The 21696-nt window shown below is 35.3% G+C and overlaps 1 protein-coding gene across 1 annotated transcript; it reads right to left on the bottom strand.

Annotated features, from left to right (window-relative positions):
* Positions 1 to 201: 201 nt before the first annotated feature.
* On the bottom strand, positions 202 to 20935 carry LOC121861659 (exosome component 10-like). The gene is made up of 16 exons (XM_042359553.1): positions 20798 to 20935; positions 18228 to 18352; positions 17659 to 17770; positions 16214 to 16294; positions 15514 to 15710; positions 15156 to 15342; positions 14097 to 14240; positions 12068 to 12258; positions 11134 to 11290; positions 10793 to 10941; positions 10059 to 10221; positions 6631 to 6858; positions 5269 to 5427; positions 3358 to 3618; positions 1699 to 1989; positions 202 to 607 (listed from the first exon to the last, which is right to left on the bottom strand). Exons 1-16 carry the CDS (start codon positions 20864 to 20866, stop codon positions 527 to 529), a joined length of 2595 nt encoding a protein of 864 aa, XP_042215487.1. The 5' UTR covers positions 20867 to 20935; the 3' UTR covers positions 202 to 526.
* Positions 20936 to 21696: the final 761 nt, after the last annotated feature.

The following is a 21696-nucleotide window of genomic DNA, read 5'->3' as shown; positions in this document are numbered from 1 at the left end:
TGAAGAAAATACATTTTCAAATTTGCATGCAATATGTAAATGAAGATCATTTTCCAAAAAGTTTGAGCAGGTTATACAGTACCATTGAAAATAATACTCAAGATATTATTTAGCAAATCACGTCACTCCACATCAGGGAAGCAAACATTTTATCCTTAAAATAAGAAGAAAATGAGGGTACCCACATGAAAAGCATTTCCATGATCTTTATGAAAAATTTTATTTTGTAGAATTTATTCTAAAAAAACAAAATATTTTACATCCTACTAAGTCCTTGCAAAGTCACAGAATATTACATTCCTCACGAATAAAATTACATTTCCAAATCTTTAACTGTATTAGTTTAAAGTAATATACTTATCCTTTTAATATAAATTCTCTGATCTTAAATATAGAATGTAGTCTTTTCTTTGCAAAGTAATGTTTCCATCTTTTTAATCCCAACAACAATGAAATATCTTAACTAAAAACTTTCAAGTGAAATCACTTGCCCTGGTACTTATTGAAGATTCAAAGGTGACTGCAGCTACCGGCTCCCTCTGTGACTATCACTGCCACCCCAAGTGAAACTCTTCATACTGGATTTTCCACCCCGTCCTTTATGACTCTGAGGGAAGTAAATACAATCAATATTATTCAGAGATTAATGCTTTGTAATGTTTTTAATTTAAAAATAAGGATCCTTAAACATCAGACATTATGTTAACAAAGTTTGTCTTAGCCAAGTCAAGGCAATTTTGGGGGGCTAGTCCCTAATCCCTTATTTTGTAAAGTACACATCTGTATATCACGATTAGTTACGTCATGAACATTCACGATCCCTACCCTGCAATGTACCCCAGGACTAATGTATAAGTGACTGGGCCATTTATGGTAAACAGCGTGATGCCAATGAGTGTTGGTGGGTTGTGTGAAAAAGCAGGAATAAATCGGAGAGATATTTAGGAACATGTAGAAGGGGAATGCCATAACAGACATTATCTTTACAGTAGTATAAAAATGAATACAAGGCGGCACATGTAGGGAGAGTCTGAGTAGGTACAGTATATTTCTGTTCTTGACTGGCCATTCTGCATTATAGCAAGGGAAGACTTGCAGAGTGGAAAAAGGTAACTAAAAAATCTTATAGTTAAAATTTTCTGTTTAAAAAATTCTGCTTCATCTATGTTCATTTCCTAACTTGAAATTTATACTTTACCCTTTCCTTCCATCTCCTTCTTAGACTTCCCCGTCCAGTCTAGCATTATTCTTTGAATTATAAACTCTTTTTTGCCGATCTTTTACTCTCCATTCACCAAACAAGTCCATACCAGCTGAGCAAACCCTAATCCACTCTCTGCCCAACATTTATTTCACTTCTATATTTCCCAACTTTAGCTCAACAATTCCCATTTTTGCTTCTTTAGGTAGATAAATGATTAAAAGAAAAAGTACAAACATAAATGGCAACTACAAAAAGCGGTCATGTACGTAATACTGTGTAAGTCATCTGAAGAGAGTGAAGATCATTACAATGGACTCATCCTTGAAGCTATGAAGGTCCCAATCAACCAAATTTCCCAGAGAGAAAAAAATTAAAATGAATCACCACAATATGTCCATATGCTGAAGAGATGTGCTAATAAAAAACAATTATGGATGAAGAGATGGAGAGTAATGAGGAATCCTGTACAGACACAGAACCCCATGATTACCTACCTTTCCTTTGAATCTCTCCTTGATCTGTCGTCTTTTGCTATAACCTTTGTTATGAGGTTTTTGGAAAATAGTATAATCAGCAATCTCATAATCAAAAGCTTCCTCAGGATTCTGTTCATTGCCATTATTTTCATCAGGACCTGTACTTTCATCTACCTCTCCCTCCTCTAGTCCAGAGCATTCCACTACTTCTTCACCTTCATCAGTTTTTTTCACTTTCTTTGTTGATTTTTCATATTTTTCACTTGATTTCCTTTTTATTGATTTGTTCTTGGTTTTACTTTCACGTATCTGGAAAATTAAAAGAGGATTGATGGATTGATTGGGCAAATTATCTGACATCACAGACTGTGGCCCTTGATGCCAAAAATTAAACTCAATATTTAAGACTAGATATAAATGAAATATAACCCATTAAAGTTTAAATATCAAAATTAAAATAATATAAAATCCAGGAGAAAATTACAAGATACAAAAATAAAATATGGACACAACAATATACAGTACAGTACGGTATATAAATATTTTGTAGGATAGCTTTCCAGCTGTTTGATTAAAGAAATATCAGAAAATTAAGGTACAAATAACGACACCAAAAGCCACTACAAACAAGTGACCATTTCTACTACTTTAACTAAGTATTGTATAATATTCCTATACTTTCAAGTAACAAACACAGAATCAGTCCTGTATGTGGTGGTCACCATCTCCAATCACTCCAGAGTTCAAAATCCAATACTCAAAAGCATTTGCTGGAATCTTTCTGAAGGTTTTGCTTACCCTATGAATTATTAATGCACGACAACAATTATGGCTACCGTAGCATTAATGCAAAAAAGAGGAAGTAAAAGATGAAAAGAGTAAAAAAGAATCATTTAAAAATGCAGGATTCATCCTGAAACCCCAACTTCTTATCAACTCCACACCAAGATGGCTCTTACAACTGTGTATACCAAAGCCAACTGGGGTCAAAACCCAGAGGACACTGTCAACAGGAGTTGGAGATTGATGATTTTACAACCAATCATTCCTTCCCATTGTAGCTATTGCCCTTTAACAAGAGAAAGTAGAGCTAAAAGTTACCCATGAGAGGCTAAAGATTTACAGAGAGCTGTATCTACATAGCTATAACAGCTGACGGAGTCACCACCCTGGACTGAGATTGAACTCTCCATGTTCAAGTCACACAAGGGAGGAGGGAGGGTATTTGAACCACTTAGCTGTTGGTTAAACCACAAAAAATGTATTTCTAAAACAACAGAAGAGATATCCTACTTGATAAAGAAGGTAAGGCCAACAGAAAAAATACTATTCTTGTAACTGCTCTTAAATACACAGTTATTTGATATTATCTTTGGACAAAAGAAGAATCTTCATAAACCAATATCCATTGCCTATTGGAGAATGAGCATACCACTCGCTTTCCAAGCCAGTTTGTAAAATCAGTACAGGGGGTCTTCCTTATAAGTGGTTAATAGGGACCAGAAAAAAAGATTTAGTAGTGTTGGCTTAAATTAAGAAAGATACAATGTAGACTGCAGGTCAAAATAATGAATGGACATGGTACACAATGATTCATATTGCATATATACATTAAATATTAGAAAATCTTCAAACTTTTCAATAGAGCCTAAAATGCCTTAGAATTTGTTCACTAACCTCTTCACTTAAAATAACTGATTTGGAAGGACCAGAATGTTTCTTTGTTTTGTTTACTGTTTCTGATTGCTGTTCACTCTCTGCTTTATCTGTTTCATCCAACTGTTGATGCTGCTGTGAACTGTCTTCACTAAATTGCAGCAAGGAACCTTCTGCAACAACTTGTGTTTCACCATCAACCGTGTGATTGGTTGCCACTCTAATGTTTTCTTTAGTAGTAACTTCAGTGTTATCTGAGAGTGACAAGAAGTGTTGTCTAACCTGAAATGCGAAGTTCCAAATTAATAAGTAAATAATAAAATACACAACACTCATATACTCATAAATGAAAAAACTAAATAAATGTGGAGCACAGCTGAACTTTAATTTTTTCACAATGCACTATCAAGATTACTACCTCCTGCAAGAACTGATCCATGGTTTCCAGAGTTAGGAAATACTGGGTACATATTTACCGCTACCCACTTTTGCCTTTAAATAGAACCAGTACACTTCTTACACAATGATAGTTCACAAGTCCTTAAATACTTATGACAGTATAAGTTACATGGACAGAAAAACCAATAATGAAGTACAAAGATTAGCAAAACTTGAAGAGAAAGTCTCAAAATTTATAGAAAAAGGAAAATGAGATTCTGTACTTTAGTCATATAATTAATGGACAAAGTTAAGGGTAAGAGGGCAAGGGGAAGACAGAATCTGGGATGGATTAATGAAATCAGAAACTGGGTCCCCAGAGATATGTGAAATCTCAGAGGATTAGCAAAATACAGTACAAAACGTTTGATTGTTTGATGCATCATAAATGACTGCAAATTAATAAGCACCATGAATTCAGTGTCATAAACTAAGTGTCTTTTGGAGATATAAAATAATAATTGAACTGAAACTGGTATAAACTAATGATTTATTAGATTCATAGTAATTCTAAAATAGAGCATAAGGGTTTAAGAAACCCCCACACTCCTTGCAGTGCCTCAGTACATACAAAGTCATCATAGAAGACGTACATTCATCTTCATCTTCTAATGGCCTGGAACCATCCACTCCATGAAGTAAAGATGCATAAAGGAAATACTGTGCCAAGAAAAGATGTGTAAACCTCTGGTGAAGAAGGTGTTATTGAATACACTTACCACTTCACCCTGCGTTTATAACCCACTGCTACCCTACACGGGCCCTTCCCTCCCAACACCTTATGCACAGCAATGTCTGCCGGAGCCACCACAAAACATTCAATTTTCACCATTGCTAAACCAACGTAGATATTTTATCTATTTTTTTTTCACCTCCCATTAGCCTTGCATAATTTTTTAAGAACTTAAAGTTTGTTGGTGAAAATTGAACATTCCGAGCACAACAAATTAACCATATGTTGGAGCAGAAGGGTCAAGCGTCTGCTGTCCTAAAAACTATTTCATAATGAAAGCATTTCCTTATGGTGTTGGTCCGGGTTACTAAAGACAACAACTGAGAGTAAGGGTCATCAGGGCTCTGGATCCTAACACCTTGCAATGCTCCACCTTCTGCCACATTCACAAGAAGACAATGCAATGTTTTTACCCCCTGTGCCCCCTACAAATTGTCTCAGTCTAATATGACATGTTGCTGACTGCCAACCTTTTGTGCAGGACCAATCAGAATCAGGAACTTAATGATGTATCCTGTTAACTTGACATTAAAGTCTATATAAGCAAATAGTACTAAACTACAAATGATATACAGTATTACAGTATTCAGGATTCTCACAATGACATTAACAAAATTTGAAATGGACAGGGTTGTTACTCATTTTTCCACATTTATACTGTACACTTTTTACATAGAAAATAAATTTAAAATTATAGAATGGACACATCAACAAGTCCACATACAGCTCTCATGACGAATAACAGAAGCATGTGTCCTTACCCTATTAACCCGATCAAGATCTGTGAGCTCTCCCTCCTTCTTTTTCTTCTCTCCATCTAGGAGTGGCTTCATCTCTACATAGGATGTGTACCTTTCATATGGACTCATGAATTTGTCTGTCATTTCTGAATATTCTTGTCCCTTGTGCCATTTTTCAATCTGGAAAAAAAATATAATGATACATCCTTTGAGCAAAAAATATAATGAAAGCCTTCAGCAAGAATAAATGAAGTAACAGTGGCAGTGAAAAAGGAATCCTATAGGCATGGCTGTCAGTTAGGAACAATGTGGTTACTAAGCCTTCAGTAAACAAGAAGCACTACACTCAACCCCTTCAATTTCTCATATCTACGGTTAGGTACCCATTATAGCCAGGTGGACGAGGGGTGCCCTGGTATTGAACCACTAGCCTTCGAACAAAAGGCTAGTAAGGTATCCATTTGACCACCACAACACTGAAATACTCTTATAGTACTACATTATAAAAGGCAAAAATGGGAATTTTAACTCTGAAAACGAATTGACATGAAAACTGTGGATCCATAAGTTATGGCAATATTTAGTATATAGTACATTGCACACTACAAAAGAAAAGGGGTTTATTAGAGTCATCAAAATAAACAAAACATGCCAAGTGGCCAAAATTTAAGGATTGATCCTAAGATCCCTTTTCTGACTGAGTATGGATCAAGTCTAAAGGCCTACTACATAAGGTTAAATGCTGATGAGTCAGACATTGTATCAATCGAGCATATTCCGCTTATCATCCGTACTTGGGCAGAACTTGCAACTCAAGCAACACCAAATTTAGTCCAGCTGACTTCATCACATAACTATTAGGAAGAGGGAGGGTAATTACGTTGCTTTGGTAAGCTATCAGTGATCAATTCTTTATTTCTGCCCCTATGTCTAAAAGGAGATGGGCAAGGCAGTACAAGTCAGAGTAGGTATGAATAGTAATTGTAAATTGAAGTTAGGGTACAAATTTATACACACAGGAACAGCCTCTAACCACCTGGGTAAACTGACTCACAAGAACAACCAACTTCCATGTGGGTAAGTTTGTTCAGATAAATAACACTGACGAATGCACATGTTTTTCCTGTGGCACAACATCTAAATGGGCAAAGAAGCATATCTAGGAGGCAAATTAATTGTGCTTGTTAAAAATGGATTGAGACCTGCAATTATGAACCTATGAGATGCAAAGTAATGAAGATTTTCCATAATATTAAAAATTATTTCCCCCCAAAATTATCAGTTATGTTTGTAAATTTGCAGTTTTGCAAATATTAAACCTCTTTTAATAAACTGCCACTCATTAGTGAAATGCAATTTCAAAAATAAAATACTAATTATTACCTTTATGTGTCCAAACAACTGTGACTGATCCTTGAGAGAGATATCAACAATGTTTTGTAAAAAAAGATCTCCAAGCAAAGTTTCTCTAGGATTGAGGAGAGTAGGGAGGTCTGTTGGATTTTCTTCACAATGAGAAAGATCATGTTTGCAGATAAAGTTCATATGTAGATCCTCTGATGATGGCATTACTCCAACAGGAAGATGTTCTTGTAAAGGATTGAGTTTAATCTGAAAATATAAAAGAAGTGAGTTTAATGTGGAAGTTCTGGCAGTCCCCAAATTTAAGAAGATCCAATTTAAAAAATCCCAAGTTAAGAAAAAAAAGCGAGATGTTTAGATTTATTGAATGTACAAAAAATCCGTAATTATATTTCTTTTCATAATTTTTTGCAGCATCAGAAGATGCTGAGGTGCTAACAGAGGCATTTCAAGGGTTCCCATACCGTATCTGGTCAATTTATAATGACAATACAACTAAGAGCAACAACAAACAGTACTGTACTGTATAAATAGGGTTAACTACTGTAAACTAAAAATAAAATACATGTAGTGTTTAAGTTACCATGGTTCACAGGATCAGTGACTAGATGTTGACTCAAGATATTTTGACTTAGGAATGCTGATGTGTTTAAATTTAGAGTTTGATCTGATGTGAGTGGAAAGAATAACCTCACCAACAATCAAATCCAACAATAGCAAAACCTCTTAAAATGTATATACATACAGTACAGTAGACTTAGTGTTGGTGCATCACTACAAAACTAAATTCATTTGTCTTGGCTAACAACTAAGCTAGTAGGTGTTATAAGAAAGGTGTTCATACACCAAGATGGTATGACTTTCATAGTGCTCCTCAAAACAAAGGTGCTTCCCTGTTTGGAGTACTGTGACTAGCAAGGGGTGACTAAACAGAAGTCTATGAACACCTCAGAGGACATTACTCAATTGAGGGTTCATACCTGTAACTGGTGGATGCCCTACCCACATGGGGGGTCACAGCTTAAGGGTGAAGAAACCACAAGTTCAGAAAACTGTCAGGGCAAACATTTTGGTGTGGGAGTTGTGAATTTTTGGAACGACCTACCAAAGATTGCTGTGATAGCACTGAGTGTGAGCTCATTCAAGACCAGGCTTGACCATCACTGGCGCAGGTAAATACATTCTGGACAGTCTCGTGATGCATCACAACCAGGAACACAATCTATCAGTAACTTCCAAGTCCTTCACTATATGGACACTATATCACTTATTACTGTATCTTCATTATTGGCTGATAATCATTGTGTACACCAACTTTTTTTATTAAAAGTACTGTATGTTTTGTACCATTTTTAAGATGTTTTTTGGAAGGTTTTATTTTTCACAGGAATGTATATCAGCTTTTATAAATGAAGTCTACGGGATAATGTGATTTGATATACAAAAAAAATATTATATGAAAGAATTTCAGGAATGGAACCCTTTCTTAAATTTGGGAATGTTTGTATCAGAGGAGCAACTTTAATCTGAAAATATCAATCACATTAAATAAATGAACAAGTAACTACTGTAGCTCCACATTTAAACTCATGCCAAATATATCTTGAATTTGTCATCAAACTCGAAAAACAAACACTGCTCGACCAAAGCAAACTATATGAAAATCATCACAACACTACATGTGACTTACATTGAACTGACTTCTTTACACTGTAGAAGCTGTTGTAAATTGTTTATTTTCATTAATTCACTGAAAATATATGCAAACAACGCTCAAAAGAATTATGTCATACTGTAGTTGTAAACTTCTCACAAATACTGAGATGAAATTTCTTATTTTAGTCAGTTATAATTCGTTTTATACTGTATATAATCTTTAGTTAGAAGAAAACAGTTAGGTATAAAGATACATTCAAGGAATATGTGACTGAGTGAGATGTTGATTTAATAATAATTGCGATGTGATGTATTATGAGAGAGATATACCCTAGGAGGGATGTTAACATGGAATAATGCATTGTGTTGTGAAAAGAGGAATGTACAGAGGAGGTTGTGTATAAGACAAAATTGGTGGATAGTATGGGATGGTAGACTCTAATATGATGCCCCCAAAAATTATCCAAAGTACATACAGTCTCTCCTCGACATACGACATATGCGACTTAAGACAACCCGAACTTATGACGACCATTGTCATATAAAATATTTCACATTATTTTCGAGTCCAGACGTTTGGTCATAATGTGACACCGTACGACAACTTCGGATGGCATGCGCTGCTGCCACGTGGTGTACAGCATCCACGTCGTAACCCGCTCAGTTTGTGTTTGGCCGTCGTTGTTCTTGGTGATCGCATTGTGTACTTACAAAATTTTCGTTTGTAATTCCCTTTAAAATGGCTGGCAAACGTAAAAGTGAGTGTTCTCGTGGTGCTGAGAAGAAAAATAGACAGTCAATTACTTTTAAGATGAAAATGAAAATAATAATGCAATATGAAAATGGAAAAATGGTATCAACAGTTTCTCGTGACCTTGGCTTCTCTCACTTGACGATATCAACAATTTTGAAGGACAAGGAATGAATTCGTGAGATAGTGAAAGGATCAGCACCGACGAAGGGCACAATAATAACGAAAAAAAGACAAGGTCCTTTTCATGAGATAGAGAAATTACTCATGATGTGGATGGAAGATCAACTACAAAAGCGTATACCGTTAAGCCTTCTAACCATACAGGCTAAGGCAAAAAGCCTTTTCGAAACCCCGAAAGAGCAGGCAGGAGATGAGTGCGACCAAAACTTTACAGCAAGTCATGGGTGGTTTCAAAGGTTTAAAAAATGTTACAATTTGCACAGTGTAAAGGTGAGTGGAGAGGCAGCAAGTGCTGATGTGGGTGTTGCTGAAACTTTTAAGGAGGAGCTAGATCGTGCCATCGAGGAGGGAAATTATTTGCCTGAGCAAATACTTAATGTTGATGAAACTGGTTTATTCTGGAAGCGCATGCCAGAACTGACATACATCCACAAAGAGGCGAAAACCATGCCGGGATTCAAGGACCGAATCACACTTCTGTTGGGGGGGAAGGTAGCTGGTTTCAAGGTAAAACCCTTCATGATATATGTTTTATCTCAGTAATAAGAAAGCATGGATGACCCTAGCACTGTCTAAGGTAAGTGCACAGTAACACTTTATTCATTTTTCATTATTGATTACTTTTACTGTACTGTACAGTATTTTCATTTTAGAATTTCTACGTATTATTTTCGTCGGTTCGACTTACGACCTGGTCGTCGGAACGGAACCCCGTCGTAAGTTGAGGAGAGACTGTATATTATTTAGAGAATACCTACATATGCCATCAATACTACTGTATATCATTTGTACATTAATTGCTTAAAATATGTACCATTAAATTATCAACATATAAACAAGAAAGATTAAGAGATCTTACATCAATGAGAGGTTGCTCCCGAGCTTCCCTAATAATTGTGTGTAGAGTGAGGAGCTCAGTCTTGACCAATGGAGGGATGGGGTTGCAACAAGCCAACACACCTTGCATCTCCTTAGGTAATACCTCTGTTATTTGCAGCAGCATATGCTTTGGCAACACGAACCTGCAAAGTTTATTTTATAAGTCTTTCATATAGACTTCAAATATATATAAACATATTCAGTAAATCAAATAACTTAATAAACTACAAACATGTCAAAATAGCCCTAATGTGTCCACTATGCCAATGTGTACAAAGTCAAAAATATTTTTGTTTTACAATCACAAGCACAATAATAGTATATGAGTGACAATTACAGAAAAAAAAGTATGAGCTGCTAACACAAGTACTTGTTCCTACAGGTATTGTGTAAGGAGGGGCAGCATGGAATCAAGGCTGAAAGTACACTAACTTCTCATCCTGGAGCCCATGTGGCTTACCAGGATTAAAGACAAGAAACAATATCACAACTCATGTCTTCTACTTTAAAAGGTGATTTTTATTCCTAAAGGACATTTTTATAAGTAAGTCGGATATGTCAAAAGACAGTGTAATTAATTCATGCAATAGACCCAGCCTTTAAGGCCTTCAAGATAAATTGGGTTTCCAACACATGAACTCAGGGCTTTAGTACTTGAGTCATGTGGTACAGCACACCAGGCCTTATATTAGAGTAATTATTTAGGCAACTTACTCGGGACTTTCATCCTGTTCACGAGCAACTCTGTCACGCCACAGATAAAGTTCACGCAAAGCAAACATCTGCCTTGAGTTAAAAGTTTTACGACTGCGGCGATACAAATCCATGTGACTATCCGGTCCCACAATTGGTTTCTCATAACGCTGAAAAAAAAAGAAAACTATAAGGACAATCTATATGTTAAGATGCAATGCAGCTATCAAAGTACTATACAGTATTAACATATATATATATATATATACAATATCCTAAACAGTAAATTTTTCCTTTAATTGTATCTGAACATTTTTCAATAAGTATTAACACCAACAGAGATAATTTTTAAGGAATCTTACCTTCATGCAGATCTCTGCAGAACGACTGTAAACAGCAGAAATCAAATTGTTGAGTTGGTTGCCTCGTTCAATAAGCTCATTACGCATGATGTCATATATGTATAACAAGTAATGTGAATCTTGTCTTGCATATTCAATAAAGTCATTTGGGAGAGGTCTGAAAGAGTAAAAAAATCAGTAATATTCAATAAATACATGGTGAACTTTACATATCCTATGATCTATTAGATAAAGAAACTGGTAAATGATTACAAACACCAGATATAAAATCAAAGGTTTATTTTAACCACACTATAGAAAGTTTCCTCCCTCTTCACACTCACAAGCCTATAATTACTTTCAATTAATTTGGACAATCATTTTTAATTGTCCTAGATAACTAAAAAGCTTCGAACAAAGTTAAAAATCAGGCTCTATCTACAATATTTTTACTCGGAGGTGGATTATACTTACCCACTTCCCCAGTAATGTTCAAAAGCTTTAAGTCTCTGTTACTGCCTTGATCATCTATCTCAGGGAACAAAAATTATAGTACAGTGTACAGTAGTCATCATTCTTGGCTCAATATAAAAACTATATACAGTACTGTACATAATATTAGAATCGGAAAGATAGCAGAAAAATTATATGTACAAATAAGTAAAAAAATATAGTTAAGAAATAGATAGGTAAAAATATAATGTAGTTAGAAGATACTGTACAACCAATGGTTCTGTAGTTCTCTGAGACCTTCACGATATTACAAATAGATGTAAAATTTACATCATCAATAAGAATGTCTCCACATGCATACTTCAGATACCAACAGGTTTCCTCCCTGAAAATTTCACCAACCAGTTTTTGAAAAATCGGTCTTCACACCTACTGCTGCTGCTATTAATAATAATAAAAGCGCAATTTCTTGAGACTTCATTTAAAAGAAATAAAAACTGACCTTATTCTCCAGTCTGCCCTCTGATAAACTTTATTGGCCTGGATCTGACAGAAGCGTGATAGAAGGGCAGCTAATGAACGGTGAGGATATTCAAGTACAACTGCTGCTTGGTGAGTGTCAAAGAGGTTAACTACATATATCCCACAGTCTCTTTGTAGCCACAAGATGTCATAATCAGCACCATGAACCACCTGAAAATAAACAAGAAGACAGTGTCATTACATCTTCCATTATGACCATAATAATACATCAAAATTAGTGTGTGCTCTTTAATACAGCTACCTCTACCACCAGGTTAATTTGGGTATAAATTTTCATAAAGAAATTTGAAGTGGTTGACTGGTTTCAGAACAAAACTCAGATGGTTGGATATACAGACAAACTCTGATAGATGGATGTGCAGACAAACTCATGTACACATGAGTACTGTACCAGGAATCTGAAAACCAATTTTTGAAAAAAAAGAAAAAAAAGAAGAATAAAAACTCCAAATAATTAAAAGATACAAATTTCCCTCCAAATCTCATCAGCTGACACTGCCTAGAACAATCTGCTGATTGTACATTCACACTCCCTGCAGTGTGAGTTATAACTAGGTGTACTGCACTTAAAATGTCTCAAAACTAATGCAAAAGTGATAGTACCGAGTGCAGTAGCACAAAAAGAAATCACCACACACTTACACAATCTTCACTACACATCCACTTCATCTCATACTGCACAACCTGCCACACCTGGGAGACCATCCATGCCATGTACACACACACATGTCAGGATTTGGAAACCTTCAACAAACTTATGGAAGCTTCTAGAAGTCCGAGCTCGCAAAGAGGATAAACTTATAGGAGGTGTGTGTGAAAGATGCATGTGTCTAAACTAAAATAGGTTTAACTAGATAAGTTGCCAGATGTGTTAGTGACAACCACCCACTGACTCAACACAAAACATGTGTTCACCTCCCACACAGAATAAACACAATGTTCTTCATTTTTTTATTCTATAGTCTTATAACATATATTTTTTATTTCTAAATCACATTAGTGATAAACATATTTTTCTAAAACCTTTATCTGGTATCTGTGATAATATTCTTTATCTTTTTTGTGTATTTTTGCTAGTTTATCAGTATTTTATACAGTATTAATAATAGAAACACAAGACTCGTTACTATAGCCCTCTCTCTACCACTCCAGGCCAAGTTGTGAGCTATGTTAGGGCTACAGTATTTTTGAATTTGTAATTTTGGGTAGATATTCTGGAGGTAATTTTCTTCATATTTTACTGTTCATGCACAATCTTCCATACAGAATGTGAAAAAAAAGCATTATCACAAGGTAAAAAAAAAAACATAAAAGGGATTAAACTTTCTTCATGTGTCAAGAGATCACACTAAGCAGGGGAGGGGGAGAGTGAAATCTCAGTTGTTCTGAGTTGTTTCCTGTGTGCAGTGAAACAACTGACAAATTTCGTCATCCAACATCAAATGGCAATAGTACAGTACAGGGTATTTATTGTTTTGCTTAATTTATTGGTATTATTTTTATTTACTCCTCATGATAAAAATTTACGGGTATATATTATTTTATTTTCTTCCTCATAGGAGTTGGTAGCTGGTGGGTTTTCAGTTTCAGAGTCGGTAACACTTCATAGCACCAGCTGTTGTGGTCATGGTCAAGACATGTTGCTGTGAAACTGGTGTCTTGCTACAAATTATGTCTAGGATTATAATTAGTACTGTATTTCTCAAAAGCTCGGGTCAAATCACACATAAGATACAGTATATTAAAAACTCAGGCTGTTTTCTATTAAAAAAATAAATAAATTAAAAAATAATCAGGGGTGAAACTATATATGAGATCAGTTAATACACGAGTACAGTGTATATGATACTGAGTGGTGCAAAATATATCATGACTCAAGATCATAATTTTACCAAAATATCAAGAGACCTGTAAAATACATATACAGTAATGCCAAATCATAATACACTTGAATTTGTCAGCATACAAAAAACTCAACTGAGACTCACCTTTGTAATTTTGGGGTTTGTGAAGACTTCATTTAATATTGTAAGTTTTCCTCTGAGTAACAGTGGGTCCACAATATAATCCTTATCCCTAGTGGATATCTGGATCAGGCAGGTAAGTCCTAGATATGACCGAAATCCATGGTGCTGTAATGGGAACCACAAACTGATTATAGAAAAAGAGTAGTTATATAGTATTTGTGAAATACAGATGCCCACAATGGGGAACAAAAGCAGTTGGAAAGGGAAGCACACCCGTGACTGTATCTGTTTCACCTTGTGCTTTCATTCACGTGAAAGCAGAGATTGTATGATGGTGCATTACTGTACTGTATAACCATAGTTGGCCATTAAACTTAACAAGAACTATATTTCCTAGATAGACAGTGATCTACTGTACTTAAATGTTAAGTCATGAAATCTGGTGAAAATAAGATGTTGTAACCTACAGTATAAATATAATTTCCAAAACATAGGTCAACATACCAATTTTTCAATAAGGGCAAATGTTTATGTATTATTACATGATAAATACCATGAAGTCAAACAAGTACAGTATATAATTTTTTGGCAAAAATTTGCCCTTAAAAGGTCAGTGACTTACTTCTCAAAGAGGTCACTAGTTTAACACATAATCATGTTCATAAAATCTGGTGTGTACAGTGCATCAGTTTGACACCAAAGGTTAATATAAAACTAAACACATTTCCCTACAAAACCTACCCTCTATCATATTACTTTGATTTTATTCTGCTTTCTTATTTAATTTGGCTTAATTACAACATTTAAAGTACAGTACTGAAGATTAATTACAGCATTTATCATACAATAACGAATATGCACAATTGCATACAAGTGCATGCACATGCACACACACACATTATTATTACTATAAAAGAATGTAGACCTGGTGTATTGTCGACTCACAGTAGGTACTGTACTGGTATCTAACTATATAATCCATCCTGTCTGTATTACGTATCAATAACAACCAAGATCTACAAAACCTTAGTGAATGCTATATACTGAAAATTTATATCCACTGATGATAGTGTAACTTACCTCTACATCAACAGCAATTTCTTTGTATTTACCAAGCTCTGCAACCAGATTTTGTAAGTCATGTTCTGTGTCTACCATAACCAGAGATGTGTCACCTATGGGCTTGGGGGGAGTGGGGACAACTGGGGTCAGTTGTGAAGGATCTGGATTCCAATGATGAAGCTCATACTCATAGGGATGAGAGTAACTGAAAAATAATATTTTGTTAGTATTCGTACAACATAACAAAATGCCTCACATTAAGATGATCACATTGGTAAAGTATTGGGCAAAAATCATATATGCTGCACCATGATTTAAACTTCCCCCAACATTCAACCTCCCTTACTCTTATCTCAAGCACAAATAAATAACTTACTACTCTCGGCCACTGTTATCAAGGCAGATTAGGATTGACAGAGGCTTGATGGAATTGGGTTTCTCAGTGATCATGGGTATGAATGGTTCTTTAAATGAATTATCAATCTTTTCTGTAAAAAACAGCTGGGGCTTTTGTACATTACGAGATGCCAGCAGAACCACATTCTTTCCAACAGCACTGTTCATAGATGGTCCCTGCAAAAATCAGTAAGCAGTATAAACAATTCAAATCTTTGAAAAACCCAAGTGCAAAAAAGATATAAAATAAATGGATAAACTAAGGTTAATTCTAAAAAAATTACTTATTGGTGAAGGTGTACTCACTACAGTATAATTGTTTTATATTCCCTATTAAGTGAATATCTTATCTACATTAATCTGTACTGCAGTTTTTCACAACAAGACCAGCTATCTTACTTCAGGTTACATGAAAGACTTCTGTTACTAATTTAATACAAATACAGTATTAAAATATCATGATTAAATTAAGGATTATCTAATTTTCAGCATTTGTACTACACGAGGAATTTCCTGATGTAACATTACAAAATGTAAAGACACGACACAGCACTGCAGTAAAGTGAGGTATGGGATTACTAGTCGCAAAATTAAGATAAAAGACTTGAAGGAAAATGTATTACATATCTCAAAACAAAGCAATACACCATTAGTTAAATTTTTTAATGTATAACACTTACCTGAACTTTTTTCACAACAGGATCCTGTACTTCAGCATCAGCATTCTTCTTCAGTCCAGAAGCTTCATCTATGTCAGAATTCTGAAAAAAATATACATTTTGAATTATATACAGGAGAGTACATGTATTCCATAATCTCTATGAATTTATCTAAAAACTTACCCAGAGGTTACCTAAACCTTGATAATTACTCTTTGGTACAAGAATGTACTTAAGGTTCATGAGACTGAGCCAACACAACTGGCTCACAGTATAACTGTACCAGTATATTTTGTACCTAGATCTTGCCAATGAATGCACTTAAACTGTGTACTGTATACTGCAATAATTTATTAAAAAAAGTGTTACATACTGTAATGGTGTGGGGAAATTCAGATACCCTGTACACAATATTAATTGTGAACCGCAAGGTTTGAAATTTATAACATATATACAGGGTATTTGCAAGACCCATTACTCCAGTCACCAAGTACTGTCTGCAGGAAGCTCTAAAACTCAATACCAAATTCCCAAGCCCTGAAAACCTTGCTGAGACAATGGAGCCACATTTATATAAATGGACATCTGATTTTTCTCAAAATAGATGATACAGTACAGTAATTATCATTATTCATGACTCATCAGTACAGTCGAGAATTCAGACTTCATATCTTAGAAATAAGATTACCTTATCCCCACAAGGGCTTCTGAGGTTTGATAATGAGTTTAAGAGCCATATCCCTTGGCTGTCCTGCTCCTCTGAAGCATTGCCCTCCCCCCTTTCGGCTTTGTACTACTTGACACCAGTTCACATTCCACTAAAATGCCCACATACAATCAGGCATCAGCTCATTGGAGTCATTCAGAAGAAATAACTAGCTAATATTTTTTCAATTTTAAGAAAGATCAATGTTCGAATTTATCTTTTTAAATACCCAAGGTAGAAGAAAACGCTCCATCTTTTTTTTTTTTTACAAGTGAGCAGATCCCTTTGAAGCATGAGTGTGCTTATGGCAACCACATAGCCTCTCACTGAAATTATTTTCACCCTCCCATTTTTCTCCCCAAAAAGTCCGCAACTTGTGATTTCATTCATCGCTCTGCTACTCTGCTTGAGGGTGTCTTGTATGTTACAGTATCTGTGAACTTACTGAACTTCATGTTTTCTCTAAAATATCATCTCCCAAATCATTCTTGTATTTCATTCTTCAAGTCTGAGTTTTTGTTGTGATCTGGCAGCACTGAATTGTTTAATTTTTTTATCCATACCAGTTTTAAGAATTTCCTAAGTTCTGAGGTTCAATTGTACACCAGAAGTGCTGTTGTTGTGTCCAGAATTCAATCAAAACTCCAATAAAATTAGTAATATTGTAATAGTTAGGTAAACCCAAGCACTTCTCCAGCACACTATAAAGTACAGTACATATGAATGGTGTAAGACTTTTACAATACAGTATTGTACTCACAATTCTCTCCAGCAAGGCATCATTGCCTTCCCTGATCATGTCAAACTGGTCAAGTAGTTTGTGATGAGACAGCCCCAACTTGATGTCCTGATGACTGAAGATGTTGCTAATTCTGTATAATAAAGGAAGAGAGGAATGGAGTTGTGCTTGAGCAAATACAATTTGTCTCCCCCAAATAAGCGTTGTTTGATCCACTACATCAGATACAAAAATAATGAAACCTGATTTCTATGTACACCCACTAAAAAATTATTCGGCACTCTTACGGCGTGATACAATATGACACGGGTGACAAATAATTTTTTAGTGGGTGTACAGTAATGTACAATCGTAACATACCTCACTTGCAGTGTGCTCCTGAATATTGCATAATTTTCATGTATTATCTATAAGTTAATTTTTTTAATGTGAGGAGCAGCAATCACTGTTATACAGCATTAACTATTCTAAATCACTTTTTATATAATTACCATTCCATTAATTATGAGAAACATAACATCACCATAATAAAACTACATACCCAAATTAACACGACAGTTCCATAATAAACAAATACAAAGGATACTCACAATGATGTAATGCTAGCATTAACCTGCTCCATTGTACGATGAACCCCTGCATAGTCCCGGTAATGGTGCCAACCCTGAAGTTCTGCACTCACTTTCTGACATCCTTGAACACTAGTCATAACTCTCTGCAATAGATGAAGTAAGAAACTGAAAAGTACTGTTGACTGGCGGTATTTCACCGTGAGTCGATCGTTGTGTAGCTATAAACATACCTAACCATATTTCTGTTGTGCATGGAAACTACAAACAAAAATAGAGGTAAAGATTCATTTTAGGTCTAACATGGAATTTCATATTTCTATTTATATAGGGAGAAAGAAAACAAAAACAAAACTATATTCCATTACGTTTCCAAAGCAAATTTATATTTCTCGAGTATTTTAACCGATAAGACCTCCCCAATTACCCAAAATATTGGTTGTTCACAGTTGGAAGTAAAGGAAAAATGTGGGGTAAAATACTAAAATGAAAACCAAACAAGCCTTTGAAAACCTCACCTAACTTGAAAAAATGTAAAAAATACGGTAATATCTGAGAACACCACTACCACCAGAAGGAGTTGTTAAATTTTATTAATTTTTTCCATATGTTCCAACCATTATAAAACAGGTGACATTCACTAAAGGAACCTACCTAACCTTACCTAACTTCCTAGCCAGGGGGTGGCCCCCGTCATATTAAACAGACAGTACTTGGCCAACCAGAGCACACTCACGGTAAAATAGCATTAGCAGGAGCTTAGCCGGTCATAAGAACATAAGAATGGAGGAAACTGCAGCGGGCCTATTGGCCCATACTGGGCAGTCCCGTTTACACGCAACCCCTATTGCTCATATAAGCATACAACCTATGTTTGAAGCTATTCAGCGTATTCGAGTTAATGATGATATTTGGTAACTTGTTCCATTCATCCACTACTCTGTTTCCGAACCAGTGTTTACCTATTTCACGCCGAAATCTAAATTTGTCTAATTTAAAACCATTGTTACGAGTTCGCTCCTGGTTGGACAGTTTGAGTACCTTTGTAATGTCCCCTTTGTTTAGCCCAGACTTCTACTTATACACCTCTATCAGGTCGCCCCTAGCTCTACGTCTCTCGAGGGAGTGCAAATTAAGATGCTTTAACCTGTCTCTATACTCAAGGTTCCTAATGCCCGGGATTAGTCTTGTCATTCTCCTCTGAATTCTTTCCAATGATTCTATATCCATTCTGTAATATGGTGACCAGAACTGAACTGCGTAATCCAGGTGTGGTCTCACAAGCAAGATACAGTTTTAGGATGACCTCGCTAGTCTTGTAACTAACACCTTTGTATGAACCCAAGTACTTTATTAGCCTTGTTACGAGCAAAAACACATTGTTTACTTGGCTTAAGGTTCCTACTTATCATTACTCCTAAATCTCTCTCGCAGTCGGATTTCTCTATGGCATCGTTGTTCATCTGGTATCTGGTTTCCCTGTTTACATCTCCTATACTGAGTACTTTACATTTGTCCACGTTGAATTCCATCTGCCATTTTTCAGACCATTCGAAAAATTTGTTTAGATCTTCCTGTAGTTTTGCGGAGTCCTCGTCAGATTTAATAACACGTCCTATTTTAGTGTCATCAGCAAATTAACTTATGTTGCTGTCTATGCCGATATCTATGTCGTTTATGTATATAATAAATAATAATGGTCCAAGCACTGAGCCTTGGGGAACTCCACTTGTGACGTTGCTCCAATGGCAAAATATCACTAAGAACATTAAATTCCAAATTTCAAAACTTATTTTCCCACTGTTTTCCATTATATAAGTACTGTATGGTATATTCTAAATTGAGAGGCATTCCTACTGACAAAATTCTTCAGTCAATTTATGATAGTAGCCAGGTTTTGATATTTCCATACAAAAATAAGTTTTTCCTAAGGCTCTTGTTGTGATTCGAACAAATCTAACCTTTGGTTCTGGTGCTAACAGTCCTACTCTAACCTAACCTAACCAAAACCTACTGTAGCTTCTATCCTAAATTAACCAAATCTTCTAAAATAACCACTCTAACACTTAACCTATCCCCCCCCCCCAAATAGTATTCGGTTGCTTAATCTTCAGGTGAAATAAATAGGGGTGGATATTCTTCCGGTAATTTAAAAATTTTCCTAAAATCCTGGTTTACACGAGTCTGAGTTCCTGAGTGTTAACCAGTCCTGGAGAATTACGTTTATTAAATATATATAAGATTACCAAAATTATATTCATCTAAATTGTGAATCCTTATCAATTTGGGGATATTCATGAGGTAAGCAGACATATACTTTCCATAAATATTTCCCCAAGGTTATGGTAACACTTGATGCACTATATACTACCAACAGTATTACCGTTTACTCTATAGCCATTAAATATTACCGTTTACTCTATAGCCATTAAATATTACCGTTTACTCTATTATATTTTAACCACTGAGCTTTGTTGGTTAAGGCACAATAACCAGATAAGATTCGTCTTCAATAGAGAGCCAAGTTTACCTTTTGTCATTGCATATACTAATAAATCCTTCATTAAAACCAGTTCTCCATATTTACTTACCTTCACATATTCAGTTAAAGTCCTATTTCCTATAAATGGAGGACTACCATTTGGTATATTAGAGTCCATGGTTAATACACGTGGACACACACCTCTCCCCTCCACTCACTGTTTGTTTACCACAGGAGATAAAAAAAACAAAGTTCTCATCTGATTAAAATTATCAGAATATTGTAATAATTAAAAAAAAAATTGCAGTTTGGTTTTTCTTAAACGAATAAAACATATTTCAGTCTCGTTTATGTGGTTTTCCAGCATTATTTCTTATGCCATCAGTTTAAGTCGAAGTTTATGCTAGTGTAATGTGTAGTACAGTATTAATTTGTAGATTTATTTTTTAATTTATCATTAGAGCCTTGTATAGATTATTTAGTTAAGTATTAATTACATCCAATGTGTGATGTTAATACGCGTATCTCTCAATATTATGTCATGAGTTCGAGTCCTGGATAGGTACAGACGTGGAGTAGTCAAGCTAGCGACAGCGCCAAAAATAGATCATATTGATGTATACGGTTGTTTCCATTGGCACTATTGCGTTATAGACAGCGTTAGCGTTATATATTTGCAGTACATTTCAGTCGGTCTCTGTAGCGATAGAAAACGGAAAACGGACGAGGGAATACCACACTGACGTGACGTCACTTGTTCCTGTCCCATACACATGCGCTCCTCACCTGGGTATCAGATAGTCTTGCCACAGCTATGCATTTCACAAATATGTAGGGGGAAATATGACCAAAAACAACTTCATTTTATACAGCATTAATCTGTAGTGTTCTTAGACACTTGGCAACTGTTTCATCAGTTCACTCAGTATATATATCCCAACAAAAATACCTATTTTTGTAATGCATTTATATAATACATTTAGAAACCTAGCAAGTGTTATTTAATGA

The sequence above is a fragment of the Homarus americanus genome, unplaced genomic scaffold (assembly GCF_018991925.1).
Source record: "Homarus americanus isolate GMGI-L3 unplaced genomic scaffold, GMGI_Hamer_2.0 scaffold51216, whole genome shotgun sequence".
NCBI lineage: Eukaryota > Metazoa > Arthropoda > Malacostraca > Decapoda > Nephropidae > Homarus > Homarus americanus.
The sequence above is the reverse complement of the archived record's forward strand: the minus strand, read 5'-3'. Positions and strand labels throughout refer to the sequence as shown.